The following is a 20,809-nucleotide window of genomic DNA, read 5'->3' as shown; positions in this document are numbered from 1 at the left end:
GATTCGGTAACCTGTTACTGGATCGCAAAATGGGTTTGCAATTTGGTATTAGGAAGGGGAGTGTTTAGGACTTTCCTTTCTAATACCGAATTGCATCGGTATGTTTAAATGTTTTGTGAATGTGGTCGGAAAACATTTGGATTTTACCACCTACTTCAAGTAGGTGGTAAGAAATTCGCAAATGGGAAGGGGTCCCAAAGGGATGACGTCCCCTTTTTGAATGTTTGTAAAAGTATTTTTAAGAGCAGGCAGTGGTCCCACGGACCACTGCCTGCTCTTAAAAAATGAAAAGAAAACTTTTCATTTTTCTTTTTGTAAAGCATCTCGTTTTCCTTTAGGGAAAACGGGCTGCTTTACAACAACAAAAAGATTGCTTTATTTAAAAGCAATCACAGACATGGTGGTCTGCTGATCTCAGAATGCCACCATTCCAGTGATTTTTGCGATGCCTAGGGGGTCACAAATTGTGAGCTACCTCAATAATATTCATGAAGTAGGTAATTTGCGACCCCTTAGGAATCGCACAAAGTGTACTACACACTTTCATGCATTCCGTTTTGCAATTCCCTAATTGCGAATCGCAAAGATTCGCAATTAGGGAATCGCAAAACATTGTTGTGATGCATCTGCCCTATATCTGTAATGCTGAATCCATCTTTTCAGTTTTTTTCGAATGTGCCCCTCCTTGGTTGATCCCTTAGTGTATGTATACTTGGTTAGTGGCAACTGGCCGAGGAGTCAGTGTGCTGCTTGCTGGGCAGTGAGGTATTCTATTTTACTACTTTACATTTTGGAAACCAAACAAAGAAACAATACGCACTGTGCCATTGAGGTGATATTTCTCAGGATGTGGAACGGGGCTAGTAATGGTTGTAAATCAGAGTTTCCTAAATATCGTCTGACATAAACATCATGTCCGAAATAGCATAGATGTTTACTTTTAATAACTCCAAGGAAATATATATTTTAAAGTCGACACTTAGGACACAATAGTTATATCAGCTGCTAGTCTGACTGAGATATTCTGGTACTATACAGGTAAAATGCATTTGGTTTGGGGTGCTTAGTTGATGACCCACCAAACTTATTCTAGATAATGGTCGGTATTATAATGTCATTGCGCCTGACAGAATATTTCGACAAACATGGTCCACTGATTGGAAGCCCTCAAAATAGTATTTTGATTACAGACAGGCAGTGACTAACATAACGTCATGAAAAACATTAACTGGCTTTTTTTCTGTGCTTTAAGCTACCTCAGTGTGGCAATCAGAAAAGACGTTACTGATGATGATTCTGCATTTCTTCTGAGCCCAAGCCTTTCTCTTGGGGTTGGCATCACAAGGATTGGGGATTTCCAGGACGTCTGGGTTCTTTGAAGAGACCTTCCAGCTGTTTCCAAATTCCAGCACGTTTCCAACGACTACGAGGTTTCTGGTTTCGAAGTCATTGTTTGTATTCCCATCATAGTTTCCGCAAAGGCCGCACACTTTCTTACCCTGGAAAGATTCACCAGAAAATTGGACCAAAGAATTCAATACCCTACTTTCCACATAATCAAGCATAACTAAAAATGAGTTCGAGTAGTCATCATGTTTTAAGCATTTCAGATTAGCCTGTAATCTCTGAACATCCCTTTCATATTTCAAGACAAAAAATCTGTATACATTTAAAGAGTTAATTCCACTGCTAACCCTGCTCTTCATCAGAAGTGTGCTCCAGCCTCCATGTCATACATGAAGCATAATGTTTCTAAACCCACTGCATATTAACAGGTAGGATTTAAGCTGAAATACAGATGTTAGCATTGATCTCTTGTCGTATTTTGACAAAAAGTCACAAAGAGTTTCTATGTATCACATCCCTTTGATTTTCATGTCCTGAGAGAAAATAAGTAATTTTGGTCAGCATTATGACAGTCACTGAGAAATGCTAACAGATGCTCCGGAGGGTAGTGCAGTGGCATCATCAAATCAAACCTTAGCAAATGTGTCATAAGTCTTTGTGTTAATAAATAAAGGTACTGGGAGGCCTCATTTATGAGGCACCTTGCACCACTGGAACTCACTTTTTGTGACGCTCCGGTGGTGCAGGAGCCTGCTCCATATTTACGTGGCAGCACTAAGCCACATTTTTTAACTTAATACTGCCTTATAAATATTGTTCCCTTTAACGCAGCTTTCTGTGCTAAAGGAGCGTGCAATGGGTGTTGTTGGTGGTGGGGCCAGCAAAATCCATGGCTTTTTAACACTGCCCCAGATTTACGAGAAATCGTAACTCTGAGGTGTTAGACCTGGGATCCCTGGTTGGCTGAGGTAGGTACCTTAGGCCAAGTAGGGACCCGCATTCCAAGGTCACGGTAAGGAAGGTCGCCTTCTGAGATAGCCGCGCTCACCCCCTCAATAGCTTGGCACGAGCAGCCAGGCTTATCTTCAAGGCAAATGTGTAAAGTATTTTCAACCATGCTCACAACAACCCAATGAGGACAACACAAATAGACTCCACACAAGTTTTATAAAAACAAGTATACATTTTATATAAAAAGATATACGATAAGACCACACATTATACATCCAACATGTGAGATTGTGTACTATTTCTCCTGGCCGATTGTTAGGCCAGCCAGCCCTTGTAAGTTCTGGTGATATTAATGAGCACTTCTAAACATTCTCCTTTAATCCTAATGACATGTTATACAGTTCGTAATGCTAGAATCAGACACTTTTGCAATGTAAAAATACTGGAAGGCATAATGCAGCACTCAGACACTTTGCAATGTAAAAAGAATGTAATGAGTAGCACAACTATCAGGCACAATAATACAATGCGTAATACAACCACCAGGTACGTCGTTATGCAGCAATAAGGCAATGTGTAATACACTAATCAGGTAATTCGTTTTGCAGGAATAATGCAATGTGCAATACGCGAATCAGGTAGTTCGTTATGCAGAAACAATGCAATGTGTCATCGGACAATCAGGTAGTTCGTTATGCAGATATAATGCCATGCATCATATGCAAATCAGGTAGTTTGTTATGCAGGAATAATGCAATGCGTAATACTCTAATCAGGTACTTTGTTATGCAGAAATGATGCAATGTGTAATACGACAGTCAGGTACACCGGTATGCAGAAATGGAATAATGCGTAATATACTCAGGCACCGATCACTTTGCCTTAGGCGGTTTCTCCGCCTCACCTTCTCACTTGCAGTCAGCCTCTCAACAGTTGCCCCCAACATGGGTACGGTGTAGTCAAAAAGTGCAGCTCGACACTCCGGGCCCTGTACTGACAATCCCTTGGCAATACGGGCCACGATACGAACCAAAGAAGAGGCTCGCGCTGCCAGAATGAGAGAGAGGCTGAGCGCATCTCCCTCCGAGCCCGCACCCTGCCTCAGAAGTCGACACACGTTACCTCTCCTCCTCCAATGGCTGGGCCTCCAATGCAATCTTTGTGAATTGGCAACAGCGTGCTTGGGCCGGCAGCTCAGCTCCTCTGGGGCTGCTAGTCCGGGCCGATATAGTTATGAAGATATCAGGCTGCCACAGAGCCCACACACAGCATCGCTGAGACTGCCTCGAGCTTTGGGTGCACGATCATTGGGCACTGCACACGAAGGTCTCAGGCTGCAAGGAGAACACGCACACAGCGTCGCTGAGACTCACTTCACCTCCGGTGCCCAAGATAACAAGGCAAATCCTCACGAAGGTCTCACGGTGCACAACGCACATGCACACAGTGTTAATGAGACTGACTTGAACTCTGAATACATGATAACAAGGCGAATCCTCACTAAGGTCTCATGGTGCACAACGCACACAGCGTAGATGAGACTCACTTGGATTCCGGTGCACACAATAACTGGATAATCCTCACAATGCGGTTCAGGCTGCATAAAGCACACGCACACAGCGTCGCTGATCCTTGTTTGGACTCCAGGTGCCCAAGATCAGAGGGCATGCCTTACGAGGGTCTCAGGCTGCAGCAAGCATGCACAAACAGCGCCGCTGAGGCTCTCATGGAAACCTTTGTGTTCCTGTGTTTCCGCAAAAGGGAGCCAGCTCACCTCGGGCCTTTGGGGATAAGCAACTTCAGAACACAGCACACAGAAAAGTCCTTTCAAGGAGAGGGCTACAGCACACATAAAGTCCCTTTAGCCTTTCCTTGGTTAAAACAGCAAACTGCAGGCCAGCCCCAGAACACACAGCAAGGGTCAATCCTATCCTTCAATCTCTTCAGTTGTTTCTTCTTTGGCACAAGTCCTTTTGACCACGAAGCCTCTCCAGTCTTGTTCAGACTAGATCAAGCCATGCTCCAAAGTTCAGGGGCTTCAGGTCTCATAGTTAGACCCCTCAATGGCTTTGAAGTCTTTGTGTTCAGGGAGCACTGACCCCTGTTGAAACCAGTTCTGTGTGCCCCCTGCCAGTGACACCTTCCTTCACAAAAATAATCATCCTCCCAATTCATTGGTGCATGGCAGCCCATTGTGCGCCTGCGTGGGGGAAAAGGACATAAATGTGCCTTATCTGATAGATTCAGAGCATTGGATAAGTCTTAAGAGACAAAGGGTGAGTATTAGGAAATTGTGTGCTAGGAGGTGTGTATCTAGTTGGCTGAATGCTAAGCAATAAGCAGGGTAAATTATAAGACAGAATAATTGGTGCGAGAGCTCACTGGAGCTGATAAGGCAGGGAGAGAGTCAGGCGATAGGATATGAGTCATCAATAAAAGGGGAGCAGAAGAGGGAAAAGTATCCAGGTCGCCCTCCACTCACTAAACCATAATACATAAGACTTGATAGGAATTGAAAACGTTACAATCCAGAAACCTTTTGGATGCAAATAAAACCACTCTAAGATGACGCCCATGTGTGAGCAGGACTTAAACCAGCGTCCTGTCTCACAATACAGGGTGGATGCAAATGCTTATTGATGTCAGTGGGAGGGCTTCCCGATGTTTTTCAGCGTTGCGCATAATGCTCATTAAGAAGCATATGAGCATTGTTAGCTTTCTGAATGATTGTTATGTTATGTTATGTTAGTCCGAATTGTATACCGCGACAACTGCCTCAGCAAAGAGGTCTCCCGGCGCTTACTACAGGCAGACTAAAAACTAGAGCCTAGACCACAGGGAAGAGATGAGTTTTTATTGCCTTCCTAAACGTCAGGTAATTCTCCAGGCTGCGAATGTGCAGGCGGAGGGAATTCCAAAGCTTGGCCGCTAGACAGCGGAAAGACGGTCCTCCAGAAGGTAAGCGCTTTGCCCGCGGGACAAGAGCAAGGCATGACCCCCTAGAGAGCAGATGGCGCATAGGTGTGTATGATACCAATACATTGGTCAAGATACATGGGGTGGAAAGTTTCAGGATTTTAAAGGCCAGGCAAAGAGCTTTAAATTCTATGCCCTTGGCAACAGGCAGCCAGTGTAGGCGCCGGATTGCACCCGAGATGGGGCATCTTCTCGAAAGTCCCAAAAGAGCTCTGGCTGCCGCATTTTAGACCCTTTGTAGACATATGACCTCAGCTTTATTTGCATCCAGGAAGAGCGAGTTGGCATAGTCAACATGACAGAGACGACTACTTGTGCGGTAAGAGTATGGTAGCACGAATATGGGGAGTGGGGCTGCGAGGCAATGGTCAATAAACAGTGTGATACGGCCAGTCATAGCAAAGTATGGCGCAGTGCTGTGGCGATATTATTGGCAGTTCCCCTGAGACTGGAGCAGTACAGAATATAGTCAGTCGTGCTTTTAGTGTAAACTAATGTACTGCAAGGCTGCAAAGGATTCGAGTATTTCTTAGCAGGATAGGTTTATGGATGTGAGCTGGGCACTCACTGATTATAGGTTCAAAATGGGTGGCCCCCAGGAGACATGGTCAGTGCACATCAATTAAAATAAAATGTATGTACATATAACCACAGGTTGAAGAGCGGCGACTGCTACTTTCTGCAGGGGATGCCTGGTTAAAAGTTGTGCGTACTCCCTGAATGGTGTGTTGCTAAAAGGAACTCTGTCAGCAACCACCTGGTAAATATGGCATTACCTCGTACATTTGCATGCATTATTGTCTTGGCAACATTGCTAGTAAACCACAATTTCAATATGTGTTTAAATGTTTGGCACCATCTTTCTTTTATTGTTTTTCAATCACCACAGGTTGTGTTTGAAGTATCGGTGAGGTGGAGACCGGTCCCCTAGCCCTAATGAAATTGCTGAAAATAAGTGGCATTGAAACATGTCGGCCTTTCTTACTGAAATGGTCTAACACATGCTGTTCTTTTAATCTGTGTGTGATCACTCCGATCAATAATGTATATATACCTGCAAGTGAGTCACAACTCATTTTAGCTTGGAGAAGCAACTTCCTTTCTATCCTCATCATGGGGTCCGATTGGCTAAAAGTGACACAAGAATTAATATTGCATTCTCTACCTTCACCTATAACAATTAGGACACTATCTTTTTTCTTTCTTCACAGTCATGAAAGTTACCAATGTTGATAGCGTGAGCAAACTCGTAAGTACCAACCAGCAGCTCCCTTGGTGCTGCTTACGTGAGGTACTTTCTGACCTCTCACACTTTATTCTTGTTTTACTCAATTAAATCTGCTCTGAAGGTACAGAATAAACAACCGGATTGCCCTCCTTGAGCACCCTTTTTATAAGGTTTTTTACCGGCTTTATTTCATGACAATGCAAAATAACTTTTGTTGCTATGATCAGTGTTCTTGCCTTGCGACATCATTTACTAATAGTCGCCTAACCCTAAGATGGCGGCCAAAGTGAGTGGTTGGCACTTTTACACCAGATTAGCTGCAAATAGTCTGCAGTGACCCACTAAGATCTGCCAGCAGGTACAGTCCCCCGCTGTATGATTTCATTAACTTAATCTAGACGGATGCAGCAGTTTCCCTCGCTCAACCAGCAGCATGTTGCCTGACCCTAAGATGGCGGCTCATCGTCTAGTTTGCGTTCCAGTAGTTCGTACCCGCCTCACGCTGACCTAACATCCCCTTGCACAAGCGGCTCTCACTATTGCTTTGCCGCTATCAAGGGAAGCCCACACAATTCTACCATCCCTGAATGGATCAAGCTTTTGCAATTGCCTGACAGCATAATAGGGACTACTTATCTGGTTGCAGGAATATTTGCTACCGATTGCACAACAACCCACCAGCAAGACTCCACCTGGTCCATTATACGAAGGTTAAAATGAGAGCTGCGTACTTAGCAGGTCAGATACGCTCAGCAACCCTTATGATACCAAAAAGTATCCAACAAGGTCGAAAATTGACATCGCGTCAGCCGATTAGGGCCCAGCACATGATGAAGGGGAACAATATACTCAAATGGCACTTACCTGAGATGACCCAATGGCAATGCTGAGAGACTTTTAAAAAGAAACTGTGCTCTGAGACTGAGCAATATGGCTGAAGCCCGGTGGAGCTGCCTAGACAGCTACAGAGGAGATCCGCCCTGGTTCACCCCCTCGGCCGTCACCTACCCAGCCCGACTTTGGACACTGTTTTCTCCTGTCTCCCTGCTGTCTATGCACCTGTAGCTAATATACCTACTCCAAATTGATTATTCTTGTTTATCCCAACTGCTGAGACCTGAGCAACATGGCTGATGCCTGGTGGAGCTGTTAGATAGCTGTAGAGGAGATTGGCCCCGGCTTCACCCCCTTGACCTTCACCTACCCAGCCGGACATTGGGCATAGTTCACCTTGCCTCCCCACTGTGTCTTCAGCTCCCTCTCTGGCTTGTTTCTATGCCCTATCCCCCACCTTCCTCTCTTATTTCTATCCTCGTAGCCTATATATCTTTCCTAAACTCTAAACTGTTTTTCCTGAATGTTTAGACCTAAGCAACATGGCTGATGCCCGATGGAGTTGCTAGACAACTAATGGGGAGATTGGCCCTGGTCTACCCCTTGACCGTCACCTACCCAGCCAGACATTGGACACAGTTCTTCCTCATCTCCCTGCTATGGCTCCTTCCTCCCCTCCTTTCCTAGGAATTCTCTCAACCTCACTGTTTGTTTACAGTACATTATTACGTTATTGCAACTGATGTAATATATAACGCAATATTCCTCTGTTATAGCGCTCTGATACCTACGGGTCTAGCCAGTGCTTTATAATCATTGTGATATACCTTCTAATGCATTGTTCCCCTGGTTAAGCGCTCTGATACCTCCGGAACTAGATAGTGCTATATAACCGTCGCAAATCAAATAAAATAAAAACTAGGTTTTCCTAAGACCTGAGCAACATGGCTGATGATCGGTGGAGCCGCTTGACTGCTAATGAGGAGATTGGCCCTGGTTTTCATCTTGACCGTCACCTACCCAGCCAAACATTGTGCATAGTTCCTCCTCGTCTCCCCGTTATTCTCCTTCCTCCTCTCCCTCCTACGAATTATTGAAACATTGTTTATGTGCACTGTACCTTACTAGGCTCTTGTATCTGATGTAACTTGTAACACAACAATCCTAAATGTAAAGCGCTCTGATACCCTCTTTTGTCATGTTCGCGTTATATAAAACTTTATAAATAAATAAATAAAGAGATAGTTTCAGACTGCCCCTGGCACTCTATAAAAAAGAACAGTGCTATCCCATAATCAGGTCTTATGTATTATGACAGGATATGTGTGTCAAAAGACATCAAGTGAGTGCCTTGGCACAAGAGTAGATTGTTATGAAACAAAGGTAAATGTTGTCATGCATTGTGCATTGAAAAACATGGGTATGTTAAATGAAGGCAATAGGTAGTGGTGTGATAAATTTTGCAGAGAAAGTAAGTGCCTATTCTTGGGGCACTGCAAAGTACCAGCGGCTAGCTATAGTCTCACTCCATGGGTGAGTGCCATGTCTTTACAGGTCTGTTCCTCAGCGTTACTTTTGAGTTCTGATGTCATTTCTTTATATTATATGACGTGGTGCATCACAAGTCGCCGATTATAAAGAAATTATGAATTTTTATACAGGGATTGCAGAATAGTTTGTATAATAAGTTACTTCTGCAATGGTTTGCAACCTCTAGATGTGCAGCCGATTCCACTCGCTAAGCAGAAATGCATCTGTGCAGTATGCAAGTACAGGCTGAGATGCAGTCACAAGCCAGGTGCCACACAATCACAAAAAGCAGCTTGGATGCCCATACAGTGCCAAGGAGGTCCTTTCTAGAGACAGTTGGAACATACTGCATCCTACTCATGGGCACTGAGGGCCTTATTTACAATGATTAGGCGTAGGACAGCACCGCAAGACTTTTTGCAGTGCTGACCTACGCCTGATCCAAAGGGCCGGAATGCACTGTATTTACGAGGTAGGGTGCATTACTGTCCTTTCAGCCAGCACTGGTGTATAATATGGTGCCTAGCACCAGCCTGGACAATCTTGCACCATGTTGCAAGGGTGTCTGGTGTTGGCAGGATTATTGTTGTGCATGCAGGGACACCTTCCTGAACAAAGAGGTGTTTTCCTCTTCCTATGTGTGCTGCAGTGTACTGGATGTGACATACACAGTACTCTTGGGCTCTGGGTGTGATATAAGGCCAACACTCCAATATTTGTTAGCCTAAATGTGTTTTCTCAGCATCACCGGTCTCTTAAACACTGGTGGTGTCTGAAAGAAGTGAGATGTGTTATTCGCTTGGACTCCTGGTTGTGACACAGGGGAAAGCCAAGCCCCTGGGTGTGAAAAAGGGTGTAATTTGGATGGTAGGGAAAAATGTTGCCTTTTTGAGAGTAAAGCGCAGCTTCTGGTTGGTCAAGTAGAGTCTGTAGTGATCAAGTTATTCCTTCTTATCCATGCAAAGTGTTGCTATCTTTGTCTCCGAGCCAATATTGACAGACTATCATGCTCACGTAGTTCCATGTACAGCACAGAGACTCCCCTTACCTTTGAGCCCATGGGCTAGGAGTGGGCTAAGGTTTTTTTACAAAGTCATAATGTTTTCTTTTCTGTCACTTTTTTCTCTTCTATTTCCATGGTGGTGTTCTATTGATGCAGTTTTTTGATGTTGTAGTGCTAGTAGATTATTGCAACTGTGTTTTATGTTGAATGTTATGTCCAGTTAACGATTCTATGTGCATATGAAAAAAGAAATTAATTCACATTTTGCTTTTCTGCTGCTAAAAAACAATTCATAATGTTTTGAATCAACCATTGCACTTTCTTACACGTTGGTATTTTTCATATGTGTTATTCGATGCATCTTTGGGGCAAGTTAGAATCTATGTTACATACAATATTAGATCCCATCATGCAGAAAATAAGCTCTATTGAGAACAGGTTTAGTAGTCTAGGAAAGATGGTGGTATCTGCCCCCCCAATGAATTTAGGGCAACCTCGACCATGCCTACAGTTCCAGTTTCCATGGAAGGGGGAAGAGCAGGACATGATAGGGATGGAGGAAATTTTGTTGCGAGGCCACCTGCTATTAGTAGTGCTCCTGTAGTGAATGGCACTAATAACCAAAAGTCTGTTAGTATCGACCCTGTTGCTTCTAGACATTTCCATCTACAACAATACGGCGCCCTACCATGCAGAGAGATCAGATAGAAGAAGATAAGTCCCTGCATGTGGAAGCTTTCCCTACTATTGACATTCCTCCAGAATCAACCCCTTTTGTAGTGATTCTGGGAAATGTCCCTGCTTTACCATTAAGGAAGAGGGAAGACTATGACCAGCTTCTGAATAAAATAAACCACTGGTTCACACAAAATACCACGATTGGCCCTGACTCTGTCATTAAGATACTACCCCTGGGTTTTTTCTGTAGGCCTCCCATTAGTAGGGAGTTGCCAATGGATGGCAGGGAGGATTTAATAGTAAGGGGTGGCTGTGTAAGACCATATCCCAGTTTCCATTCTAGTCCTCAGGCCTATCCACTGATACCCGTAGATAGGACGGATGACACTACTCGCAGTATAGTTCTACAGAATAGGTTTGATTCCCTGTCTGGCATGGAAGAATGTGTTTGACTGGGGGTCATAACTTAATAGGGCCAGATCAGGTGATATTGACCCAGGATTATTATTATTATTATTATTAAAGGCAATTTGTATATAAAAAGCGCAACTAAACCCATAGGCATCAAGGCGCTGAAGATGGTAACCAGAGAGCTCAGATATCAACCAGGGGGGAAACTTAGAGATAAGCTGCTAGAAATAGCCAAGTCTTAAGTGCCCTGCGGAACTGAAGGTGAGAGGAGATCAGTTTGAGATCACTAGGGAGCGTATTCCAGAGTCTAGGCGCAAGGAAGCGAAAAGACCTTCCTCCCCACCGGACCTTGGATATACGAGGAACCACAAGCAGGTTTTTATTGGAAGAGCGAAGTGCTCTCCCAGGGACATAGTGGGCCACCAGAGCACGAATCAAGGGTATGTAACCCTAAGACCAACAAGGGACCTCCCCAATAACTTCATATCATGGAATATAGCGGGGCTAGCAGTGAAACTACAAGATCCCTGATGGGTAGTTTTTATTAAACAATTTCAGGTAATCTGCCTACAGGAGACGTGGTCTCTAGATGATGACCTACTCCTGGATGGCTATAAGGCTTTCTTTGTTCCAGCTAGACCATCCAGGAGTGGGAGACACAAAGGTGGTTTGGCTACTTATATTTCTTTGGGGATTAACTGTAAATTACAACCAATGCCTATCTCTCATCTTGATATTCAGGTGATAATGGCCCGTAAGGGAGGTATGAGCTGGGGTATTGTTAATTTTTATAATGTTATGTTATGTTATGTTATGTTATGTTATGTTATGTTATATTTGTCTTTTATAGCGCGGGCTACTCGAAAGAGTGTCCCGGCGCTTTATTGCAAACCTCTACTAAAAAAACATAACAAGGAAAATAGCAGAAAATAAAAGACCAAGAAACAGAAAGCCAAGACTCATATCTAAAGAGTAAAAAGCCAGGTTTTCAGGCCCTTCGTGAAAGCCAGCAAATTGGAGGCTTTCAGGAAGGAATTATTTTTTGCCCTCAACAGAGTGTAGTAATCTATCTGCACTGGGAGATGCTATAAAACAATCTTTGAGTGCAAGTCTCCATAGCCTCCTGGTAGCTGGTGATTTTAATGTACACCCATGTGGTGACCCTTTCACGACCTGTCTGTCGGAATTAGGTTGCCCACGAATACACGGGTTTCACTTTGAGCATTCGGCTCAAGGTGAGATGCTAAACGATATGATCAATGAACTAGATTTGATGGCCACATTGTCTCTAGCTGCCCCTTGCAATAAATATACTGTGCCTACATTTAAGGGCCAGGGAAAGGAATCTTTTATAGATGATATCTTAATTTCACCCTCATTACAGTCTTCTGTGAAGAATTAAGTGACTATAATCCCCTAACACTGTACCTGTCAGGTTTACTGGCAGATAAGGGTATAGAAGAAGTGAGAAAGGGTGTACTACGCTTAGTTGATGGTAGGAGTAGACTAAAATGGTCTCAAGTTGCTCCAGAAATATTTTACAATGAGGTTAAATCTGTATGTAGCAATGAACTGTCCATCTGTTTAGAGGAACGATCTATGCCAATAGAGATTTAAAATGCCTATCACATCATTTCACTTAAGGTGTCCATGCTTCTATCTACCCCACCAAAAGGAAATGTTAGGTCGGGATCTAGATGGTTTGACCCCCACTGCTCCAAAGCTGCAAATATGTTGAGGGAAGCCTTGTAAAAAAAACAGAAATAAAACTGATGCTCTAAACTGTCGAAGGTGGAATAAGGCGGCCCTCACCATTAGAAAGGAAGCACTAAAAGAAGAAGTATGGAGTGAATTGCTAGTATCTACTACCCTTAGAAATAGCTCCAAGTTTTGGGGTGTTGTGAACAGGACTCTGTTTACGCAGGATGGAGGGGTGGGGGCCTTGAATCCTACAGAACAGAGGAGGAGTGGGTATTACACTTTGAATCTATGTTCGATATCAGGAATGAACATAGTGATAGGGAGTCTCATGACACATATGAGGCAGTTATAACATTTGAGATGAAGGAAATCCTGGAAGGTATAATGGGATTAACGGTGGGTAAAGCACCTGGACCGGATGGGATCCCCCCAGATCTTTTAAAATCAGATCCTTCCTTTTGGGCCCCGTTATTAGAACGGGTATTCAAAGTGGCAGCACAGCACAGCTGTCCTGAGTCATGGCCAACAACTACAATAGTTCCTGTTTTTTAAAAAAAGGGGACAGAAATAGTACATCATACTACAGACCTTTTTCTTTAATTGATTCTGTGGTAAAGGTGGTAGGGCAGGTCCTTCTTCAGAGACTGACATCGTGGGCTGAGGAACATATGATCTTGTCGGAAGTTCAATACGGTTTTGTGGGTGGTCGGTCCACTATAGCTCAATGTCTCAATTTGTTCTTGATATTGAGCAAGTATACCTTTGCACGCTCTTGGATCATCCATCTGGCCTTCATGGATCTGTCATCGGCCTTCGAGTGTGTTAACAGGAGGATGCTATGGCAGTCCATGAGGGCTATGGGAGTGGATAATGGTATTGTTAACTTCCTGGAGGACATGCACAAGTCCACTAAAGCCAATGTTAGGTTTTCCCAGGGTTTGCGGGTCACGAGGGATTTTAACATTAAAAAGGGTGTCCGGCAAGGTTGTATATTGGCCCCCTTCTTATTTAATTTTTATATTAATGACCTGGATAGGGTTTTAAGGGCTACTGGTGCAGATTACCCGAGTGTAGGGCGGCGAGGGATTCTTGTTCTGCTTTATGCGGACGACGCCGTTCTCATATCCAGGACTGAAAATGGGCTACAAACACTTTTATCTGCTTTTGCAAGCTTTATGTTAGACAGGGATTTGCTGATTAATAATTCTAAATCGTATGTCATGCAGGTAGGGGAAGAGGGTTAAGAAGAATGATCAATTTCGAGTGGGAGACTCAAAAACACCATGTACCAACGTGTTCTCATATCATTGGGTCCTTTTTTTATAATAAGATGAATGAGGGCCCACTATTGCAGAAAACAAAAGGGAACATGGTGAGGGCGAACTCTGCAATCTTTTATTTCGCCTCCAAGATAGGGAAGAAGCCTACAGGGGCTATGTTGCAAGTGTATAAGGCAAAAAGTCTGTCCATAGCCTCGCTTGGCAGCGAACTATGGCGCTATAATGCTGGACAGACCATTCAAATATCGGAAAATGATTTTCTGAGGCGCTTATTATGTGTTCCCCGGGGTACTTCTAATATTGTGGCTGATGAGGAATTTGGGGTCTCTTACTTAAATGATAAAATATCTTTGAGTCCACTTACCTGCTGGCTAAAAAGTTGGCAGAATACAGATATTCCTCTCACCCATTTGATACTAAGAGATTGAATGGCTCTTGATAATTCAGCATGTATCCCGTGGCTGAATTATGTGAAGAGAAGTCTAGAAAAACTGGGTCGTGGGATTTAATTATTAATCCTGACTCCATTGTAAAGAAGGATGTGGAAGCAATTAAGGCAGCCTTTGTAGTATAGAGGAATATAGAGAGGGAACCCAAGGAGGTTGAGAAATCTAGTGTGCGAACACACATTATACTTAAAACAACCCCTAGGACAGAGCAGTACCTTATGAGATCTCTGTCCACGCATGATAAATTTCTGCTAACAAGGTTTCGGTTGAACCTTTTTCACCTCCGACTTGCCAGACCCAAATGTTTAACTAGAGGCATGGTGGCACAGTCCTGCGGCTGCAACAAGCAGTCTCCGCAGGATATGCTGCATTTTATGTTTTTATGTAACTTTTATGCTTTCCCTCGAAAACAATTCCTGGTCCCAATTTAAAAAAGAAGGAATTTTAACCAGGCTCGGCCCACAATGATGTATTTGCAATTATTGAAAGAAGGCAGTTTACCTTGTATACTGGGTTTCTTAAAAGCTTGTGTTAATTACAGGAACAATATGGATCAATAATGTATGTTTTCTTCTGGCCTTTTTTTTAACTATGTATTATTCTCTACTGTAAATATGGCGCTCTTCTATTGATCAAGCACGGATTGTTTTAAATTGTATTACTGTTGTGCAACTTTTATGGTTTTATTTAAAACCGAAAAAAGTTTATGATGATGATGATGCATCTTTGTTCTAATCTGAGATCACAGTAAAAGTAAATATTACTGGCATAACCCTGTGTACATATTCTTTCCCCTCGAACAACCCGAGAAGTCTAAAAGTACATTAAACCCTCTTAAAAGTATCCAACCCATCATAGACTCGCCTTTGACCCCCATACAAACTAGATTTCCCACGCAGGCTATAAAGCTAGATACATTTTTCTGTGAGTTGCACACACACACTAAGACACATTCTTTCTACTGGCCAAAAGTGGTAACCTTCGACACCAACATAATCTAACATATGAGGACGCACATACAGACCAAATATGTAGGACAGAAAAAGACTAAAAGAGAAGCACTGTTAAGACTGTGGGCCATCTTCGAGTTGGTCCCGACCTACAATTCTGTCCCAGAATCCACAAGGAGCGCGTCCGCAGCTTCCCCACTATCTACCGTCACAAAGATGTTCTCTCTGGTGCTGGCTTTACCAGCCAATCCTGCACTAGGGTACATCAACCAGCCGGTCGAGGGGGGCGGAGGTCCCCCTAATGGGCAATGAACCACTAGATCTAGGATTGGGGGGTTGCCAGATCAGCAAACCTCAACAATTCCTTCATCACTCCAGTTAGGTGCTAGCATCCCCCAAAGTTTGACCCCCCCCATCCATTGTTCGCAACCCACCAAGCCCTAGCAATACAGGAAGCATCCACTCCAACCCCTCCAGAGAGACAACCTCAGGTTACTGGGGTATTCATAACGGTCCTGGACAGCGACAACCCTAGTGGGGGTAAGCAAAGGAACCTAGCCCTCTGAGGTCTATCGGAAAGTTAAGCCACTCCAGGTCTGGTGTCCATGCCAATTACCAACTGACTCTGAGAAAATAACAAGAAACAATAAGGAAGACCTTGCTGGCCCCTTCTAGGTGACTTACTAGAAAATTGGACTAGGGAGGGGAAGTGATTTGGCTGATCGTTGCCTAAGGGGGGTTGTTTTTTATGTTCAAAATTTTTTATTGAAGAATTTAACATATAGGAAACACAATACAGAAAATAATACCGAACTATAGAAAATAGAAAAAACATACTAGAATATCTAAGAGAAAGTACAATTGCATTACCAACATTGTAAAACAGTATAAGCATAATATAAATAATAAAACAAACATAAAAGGGCTATTTAAATCAAAGATAAATTATTACAAAAATGGAAATAAGTATCCTAAATGGTAGAACCTGTACTAATGTACGAATCCAAAACTAGAGCACTTACCAGATTAAGAAGGAGAAGAGTCCTGAGAATGTGGATAAAAGCATTGCCCAAGTCTCAAAAAAATAATCCACTCCCACCATTCATTAACCGAAGTGTGGTAGGGGGTTGTTTGAGCCAGAGGACATGGTTATGGCAGAGGATTTCCCCTACATGCAGCAACACATCGTAATGGTGGTAAAGAAAACAAGTCAAGAAAAGAAGGGAAACAAGAGTAAGTAGAAAGAAGTTGGATCGGGACCAGGACGCCACTGCAGTATCCCTGAACATGGAGCAGGTGATCCTGGGCAGAACAGCTGTAACCGTGATGGCACCGAAGGTGACAGCACCTATGATGGTGCCGCTCTAGAGGTTCAGGAAGGATCTAGCAGGTAGCAACAGGGTTTGAGGAAAATGTGCAGAGAACCCCCAAAGGCCAGGACTGAGTCACATCCTTCCCTACCATCACAGACCCCATTAAGCAGCAGGGCTTATGTGGGTTAGCTATTTACTCATCACGTGAAATAGACACCCCTGCTCTCATTTTTCCCATGCTATCAATGACCCGACAATACAATGAGGAGCCCACCGTAACGATATTGATAAATAGCACACCCCACAGCTTCCTGATCTGCTCGGGTCAACAAAATCCTGTCTATTAGAAGGGCTCATGCCCCTGTCCATAGATTCCATGGACATGCAAGGGCTCTCAGTCAAGATCATGAGAGTTCCCTACACTAAACCTCTACAGATACACGTGGGAGGCAGCCGTGTAGACGGGCAACTATTATATCACCCCAGGGGAACCTGTCTGAAAGCAACGTCCTCGCTGTTCTGACGCCTCGTTACCTTGTTGGATCTCCGTGTGCTGCAGCCTGCCCTCCCGCCTCCCGCTGCCCGACTCCATTGACAACTAGGAGTAAAGTGGTGGCTGAGTGGAGCGTGGTCGAGTGGGTCTGGACTACAGTACCCAGAAGCCCAAAAGGCGCACGCCGCGTCACCTGCGCGCCTGGAGGCGCTGAAATAGCGCATCACCCCGGTCGAGGGGGGGAACCTGTCTGAAAGCAACGTCCTCGCTGTTCTGACGCCTCGTTACCTTGTTGGATCTCCGTGTGCTGCAGCCTGCCCTCCCGCCTCCCGCTGCCCGACTCCATTGACAACTAGGAGTAAAGTGGTGGCTGAGTGGAGCGTGGTCGAGTGGGTCTGGACTACAGTACCCAGAAGCCCAAGCGGCGCACGCCGCGTCACCTGCGCGCCTGGAGGCGCTGAAATAGCGCATAACCCCCGTCTCGCGGGACGCCGGGCGAAGCCCAGGCCAAGGGCGGGCCCGTTTTAGCCCGTTCTAGACTGTGAAAGACTGGACTGGGCCACCCCTCTTTGCCCCAACATCCAAATCTACATGTGGTAAGGTGACATACTTCTACATTCCCTGCGGTCATTGTGTAATTGGTCTACTATTGCTATATTTATTACTAGGGCTTTGCTGCCCAGATTTGACTGATTGTTATGTTAAGGCAAAAAACACCTGTCACCCCGGCCAACACAATGGACAACTATTTGGTCCAGGTAGTGGCCAAAATTAATAATGATCGGAGGTCCTCTTTGGGACTCATGGACTCTCCACCTTGTGCCCAAATTAATCCATCAGGGGTATTCCATTCTGCCAGTGACGAAACAATCACCACCGACCCTATCGAGGACCCTAATGATTGCTCTACAACAAATGTGTCCACGGCATCTATTGTCCAACAACCTGATTCTATTGCCGACTTACTCATTGCAGAAGAGTTAAATAAATCCGATACAATTGTAGAGCTAGACTCAGAGAGCATTTCCCCTCCTACCCCTGTCCCCGCACCAAGAGCTAAAAGAGGGATCACTAAGGCCCCGCCTAGAAGAGGTGGTCTACGTTCCTTTAAGAATAAACCTGCAACTCCACCTAGAAGAACAAATAAAAGGGCGGAAGAAGGGATAAGGGAGGAAGAGAACGAAAGTATAGCCTGGGAGGATACGCTCTTAAATAAGCTCATGGGTATACTGGAGTCCAAACTACCAGGGCTAATGAAACCCCTTATATCAAAAATAGACCAACTAGCGAATAAAGTCAACAAATTAGAGACCCTCCTGAGAAAAACCAATGAGGGGGTGGGGGAAATACCAAATTTAATAATACACAAACTTGAAGACATAGAGGCTGCAGGGAAAACGCTTGGGGGGAACCCGAACGCAGGCCTACAAGTCCCACTTGACCAAACACAGCAAGCTAGCTCTAGACCCGGTAATATCCCTGACATTGCTCCAATCTTAGATCCAGTGCAAACAGTAGGCAACACTACCTCTGACATTTTCAACCCAGAAACCGGCCCAGTTGAATTAATTGTTGAAGCTTCCCCCTTGATTCTAGTGCTTGCTAACACACCACCACTGAAAACAGGGCAGATTGAGTCTCCGGACTCTTTACGAAATAAGGCTCTGCAGTGGCTTAGTAACAACATGCATATATCTCCTTGGGGCAAGGAAAAGCTATCTGATGATCTGCTCACAGCAAGAAGGGTTAAGTGGATAGGCACTAAGACAAAGAAATTTCAAGGGGATTGTGTGGTTTTGAATTTCAAGGGCCCCGAAGTATTACCTGATGTCCTACGGAACATCTTTCCACCACAACATCGAACAGCAGAAATAATACCACTGACACTGGACTTCTTCTATAGTAGAAGAGGCCTAGTAGCTAAACCTAGCATACTGAGAACAAAGTGGACAGTTGTGGGAAATAGAAGGGCCAGGAATGGCCCATTATGCGAGTGGGGGTTAAATCTGGAAAACCACTACTCTGCGCTATCTGTCTTAAACGAGTGTGACTGACTCGTGGGCTCTTCTCCTGCCCCTCCTAAAATCCAGTTGCACCAGGGGCGCGATAGGACACCTACCCCATACGAGCTCTTATCAAAAAAACTGACCTTGGTCCCCAAGGAATCCTACACTCCTGCCCCAGAGGAACTAAGCATAGCTTTAGATGGACAAAATAGAGTACTAGAGGCGATTGAGAAGTTACCAACACTGAGTGGAGGTCTAAAACCAAGCACAGAATCCGAAGAAGCAGTAAACACTCCTGATAATGATCAGATATATCATCAACTGGATATACTGCCATTATCTCTTGTCTCTTGGAATATAGCAGGCATTACAAACAAGCTAAACATTCCAGATTGGGTCGATTTTATCGACCACTATGATATTATTATGCTGCAAGAAACTTGGTCGCTCCCCCCAATTTTCCGGCAAGGGTACCTGAACTTCTATGTTCCAGCTGTAAGAAATCGAGTAGGTCGACTCTCTGGGGGCCTGTTAATTTGGGTACGCCAAACATTGAACTGCACAGTTAAGCAAAGGTCTATACCTTCTAATGATATTCTAGCTCTTGATATTAGTTGGCAAAATGGCCAACAACTTGCCCTGTTCAATCTCTACTCCAGGGGAGTTGGTGGGGGTAAATTATCAGAGACCATAACGACCCTTGAGCATCACATTGAAATGCTACTAGTGCCACCTCATGTAATAATAGGCGGGGATTTCAACACCACCTTTGAACCTTTGGGTGAAGAGGATAGGATCCTGGCCGAAGAAGAGGATGCCAAGTGGAGAATTCCTCAACTAGACGTTCCAGTCATTAGAAAATGGAGCACAGTAGCAATTCAACTAAAGAGTTTTTGTCTCTCAAGAGGGCTTAGAGCAGTCAATGGACGGGCACCCTCTGACTTAATGGGGAAAAATACATTCGACAATGGCCGAGCAGCCAGCAGAATAGATTACATACTACTGGATGTAAGGGCTTGGAACAAATTGGTAGATATGGAAGTGAAAGATAAAATAGAAAGTGACCACAATCCTTTATGCCTGACACTCCATCCCTACCAAGATGTGTCCGAACATCCAAGAGGAAATGAAATGGTGACGCAAGATCTTGTAAGCTCAAATAACCTTCGCCACCTGAAGTGGAGTATGCTCCTAGAAGACGTTTCTAAATTAGAGACTCTCAAGGAATTAGTGGTGGACGAAGTCTCTAAGATTAAGTCCCATTATGGGTTGATTGACTTTATAGACTACATGATGGAGGCCCACGAGAAACTATTCTCCAAAATTCAAAGTTTCTTTGTCAAAACGGTAGTCTCAAACAAAAACAAAAAGGTTCAAGAGAGTAAAGGGTGGTATGACAAGAGTTGCAGGATAGCACGACAAAATCTTAGCATGGAATTGAGAATAGGAAATGCATCATCAGTTAGGCTGGCGAGAAACCAGTATAGACAGACCCAAAAACTGGCAAAGAAGCGTTGGGATGAGGATTGCTGGCGCGAACTCAAGGAGGCATGTGCCTCCAAGGATTCCAAGCGTTTCTGGGCCACAGTAAAATGGGAAAAGGGTGGCGTAGCCCTCCAGCCGTTGAACCATGTCCCGAAAAGTAATTGGGTAGAATTC

The 20,809-nt window shown here is 44.3% G+C and overlaps 1 protein-coding gene across 1 annotated transcript in view; it reads right to left on the bottom strand.

Annotated features, from left to right (window-relative positions):
• The window catches only part of LOC147733203 (mucin-2-like), a 182,628-nt gene that overhangs the window by 30,203 nt on the left and 131,616 nt on the right, over window positions 1–20,809 (bottom strand). The window contains exon 11 of the mRNA XM_086956020.1: window positions 1,257–1,499. Within this exon, the coding sequence (XP_086812146.1) occupies window positions 1,257–1,499 (243 nt within the window). The remainder of the gene's footprint in view (window positions 1–1,256; window positions 1,500–20,809) is intronic.

Source organism: Lissotriton vulgaris, chromosome 2_1 (assembly GCF_964263255.1).
Source record: "Lissotriton vulgaris chromosome 2_1, aLisVul1.2, whole genome shotgun sequence".
In the NCBI taxonomy this organism is placed as follows: Eukaryota; Metazoa; Chordata; class Amphibia; order Caudata; family Salamandridae; genus Lissotriton; species Lissotriton vulgaris.
The sequence above is the reverse complement of the archived record's forward strand: the minus strand, read 5'-3'. Positions and strand labels throughout refer to the sequence as shown.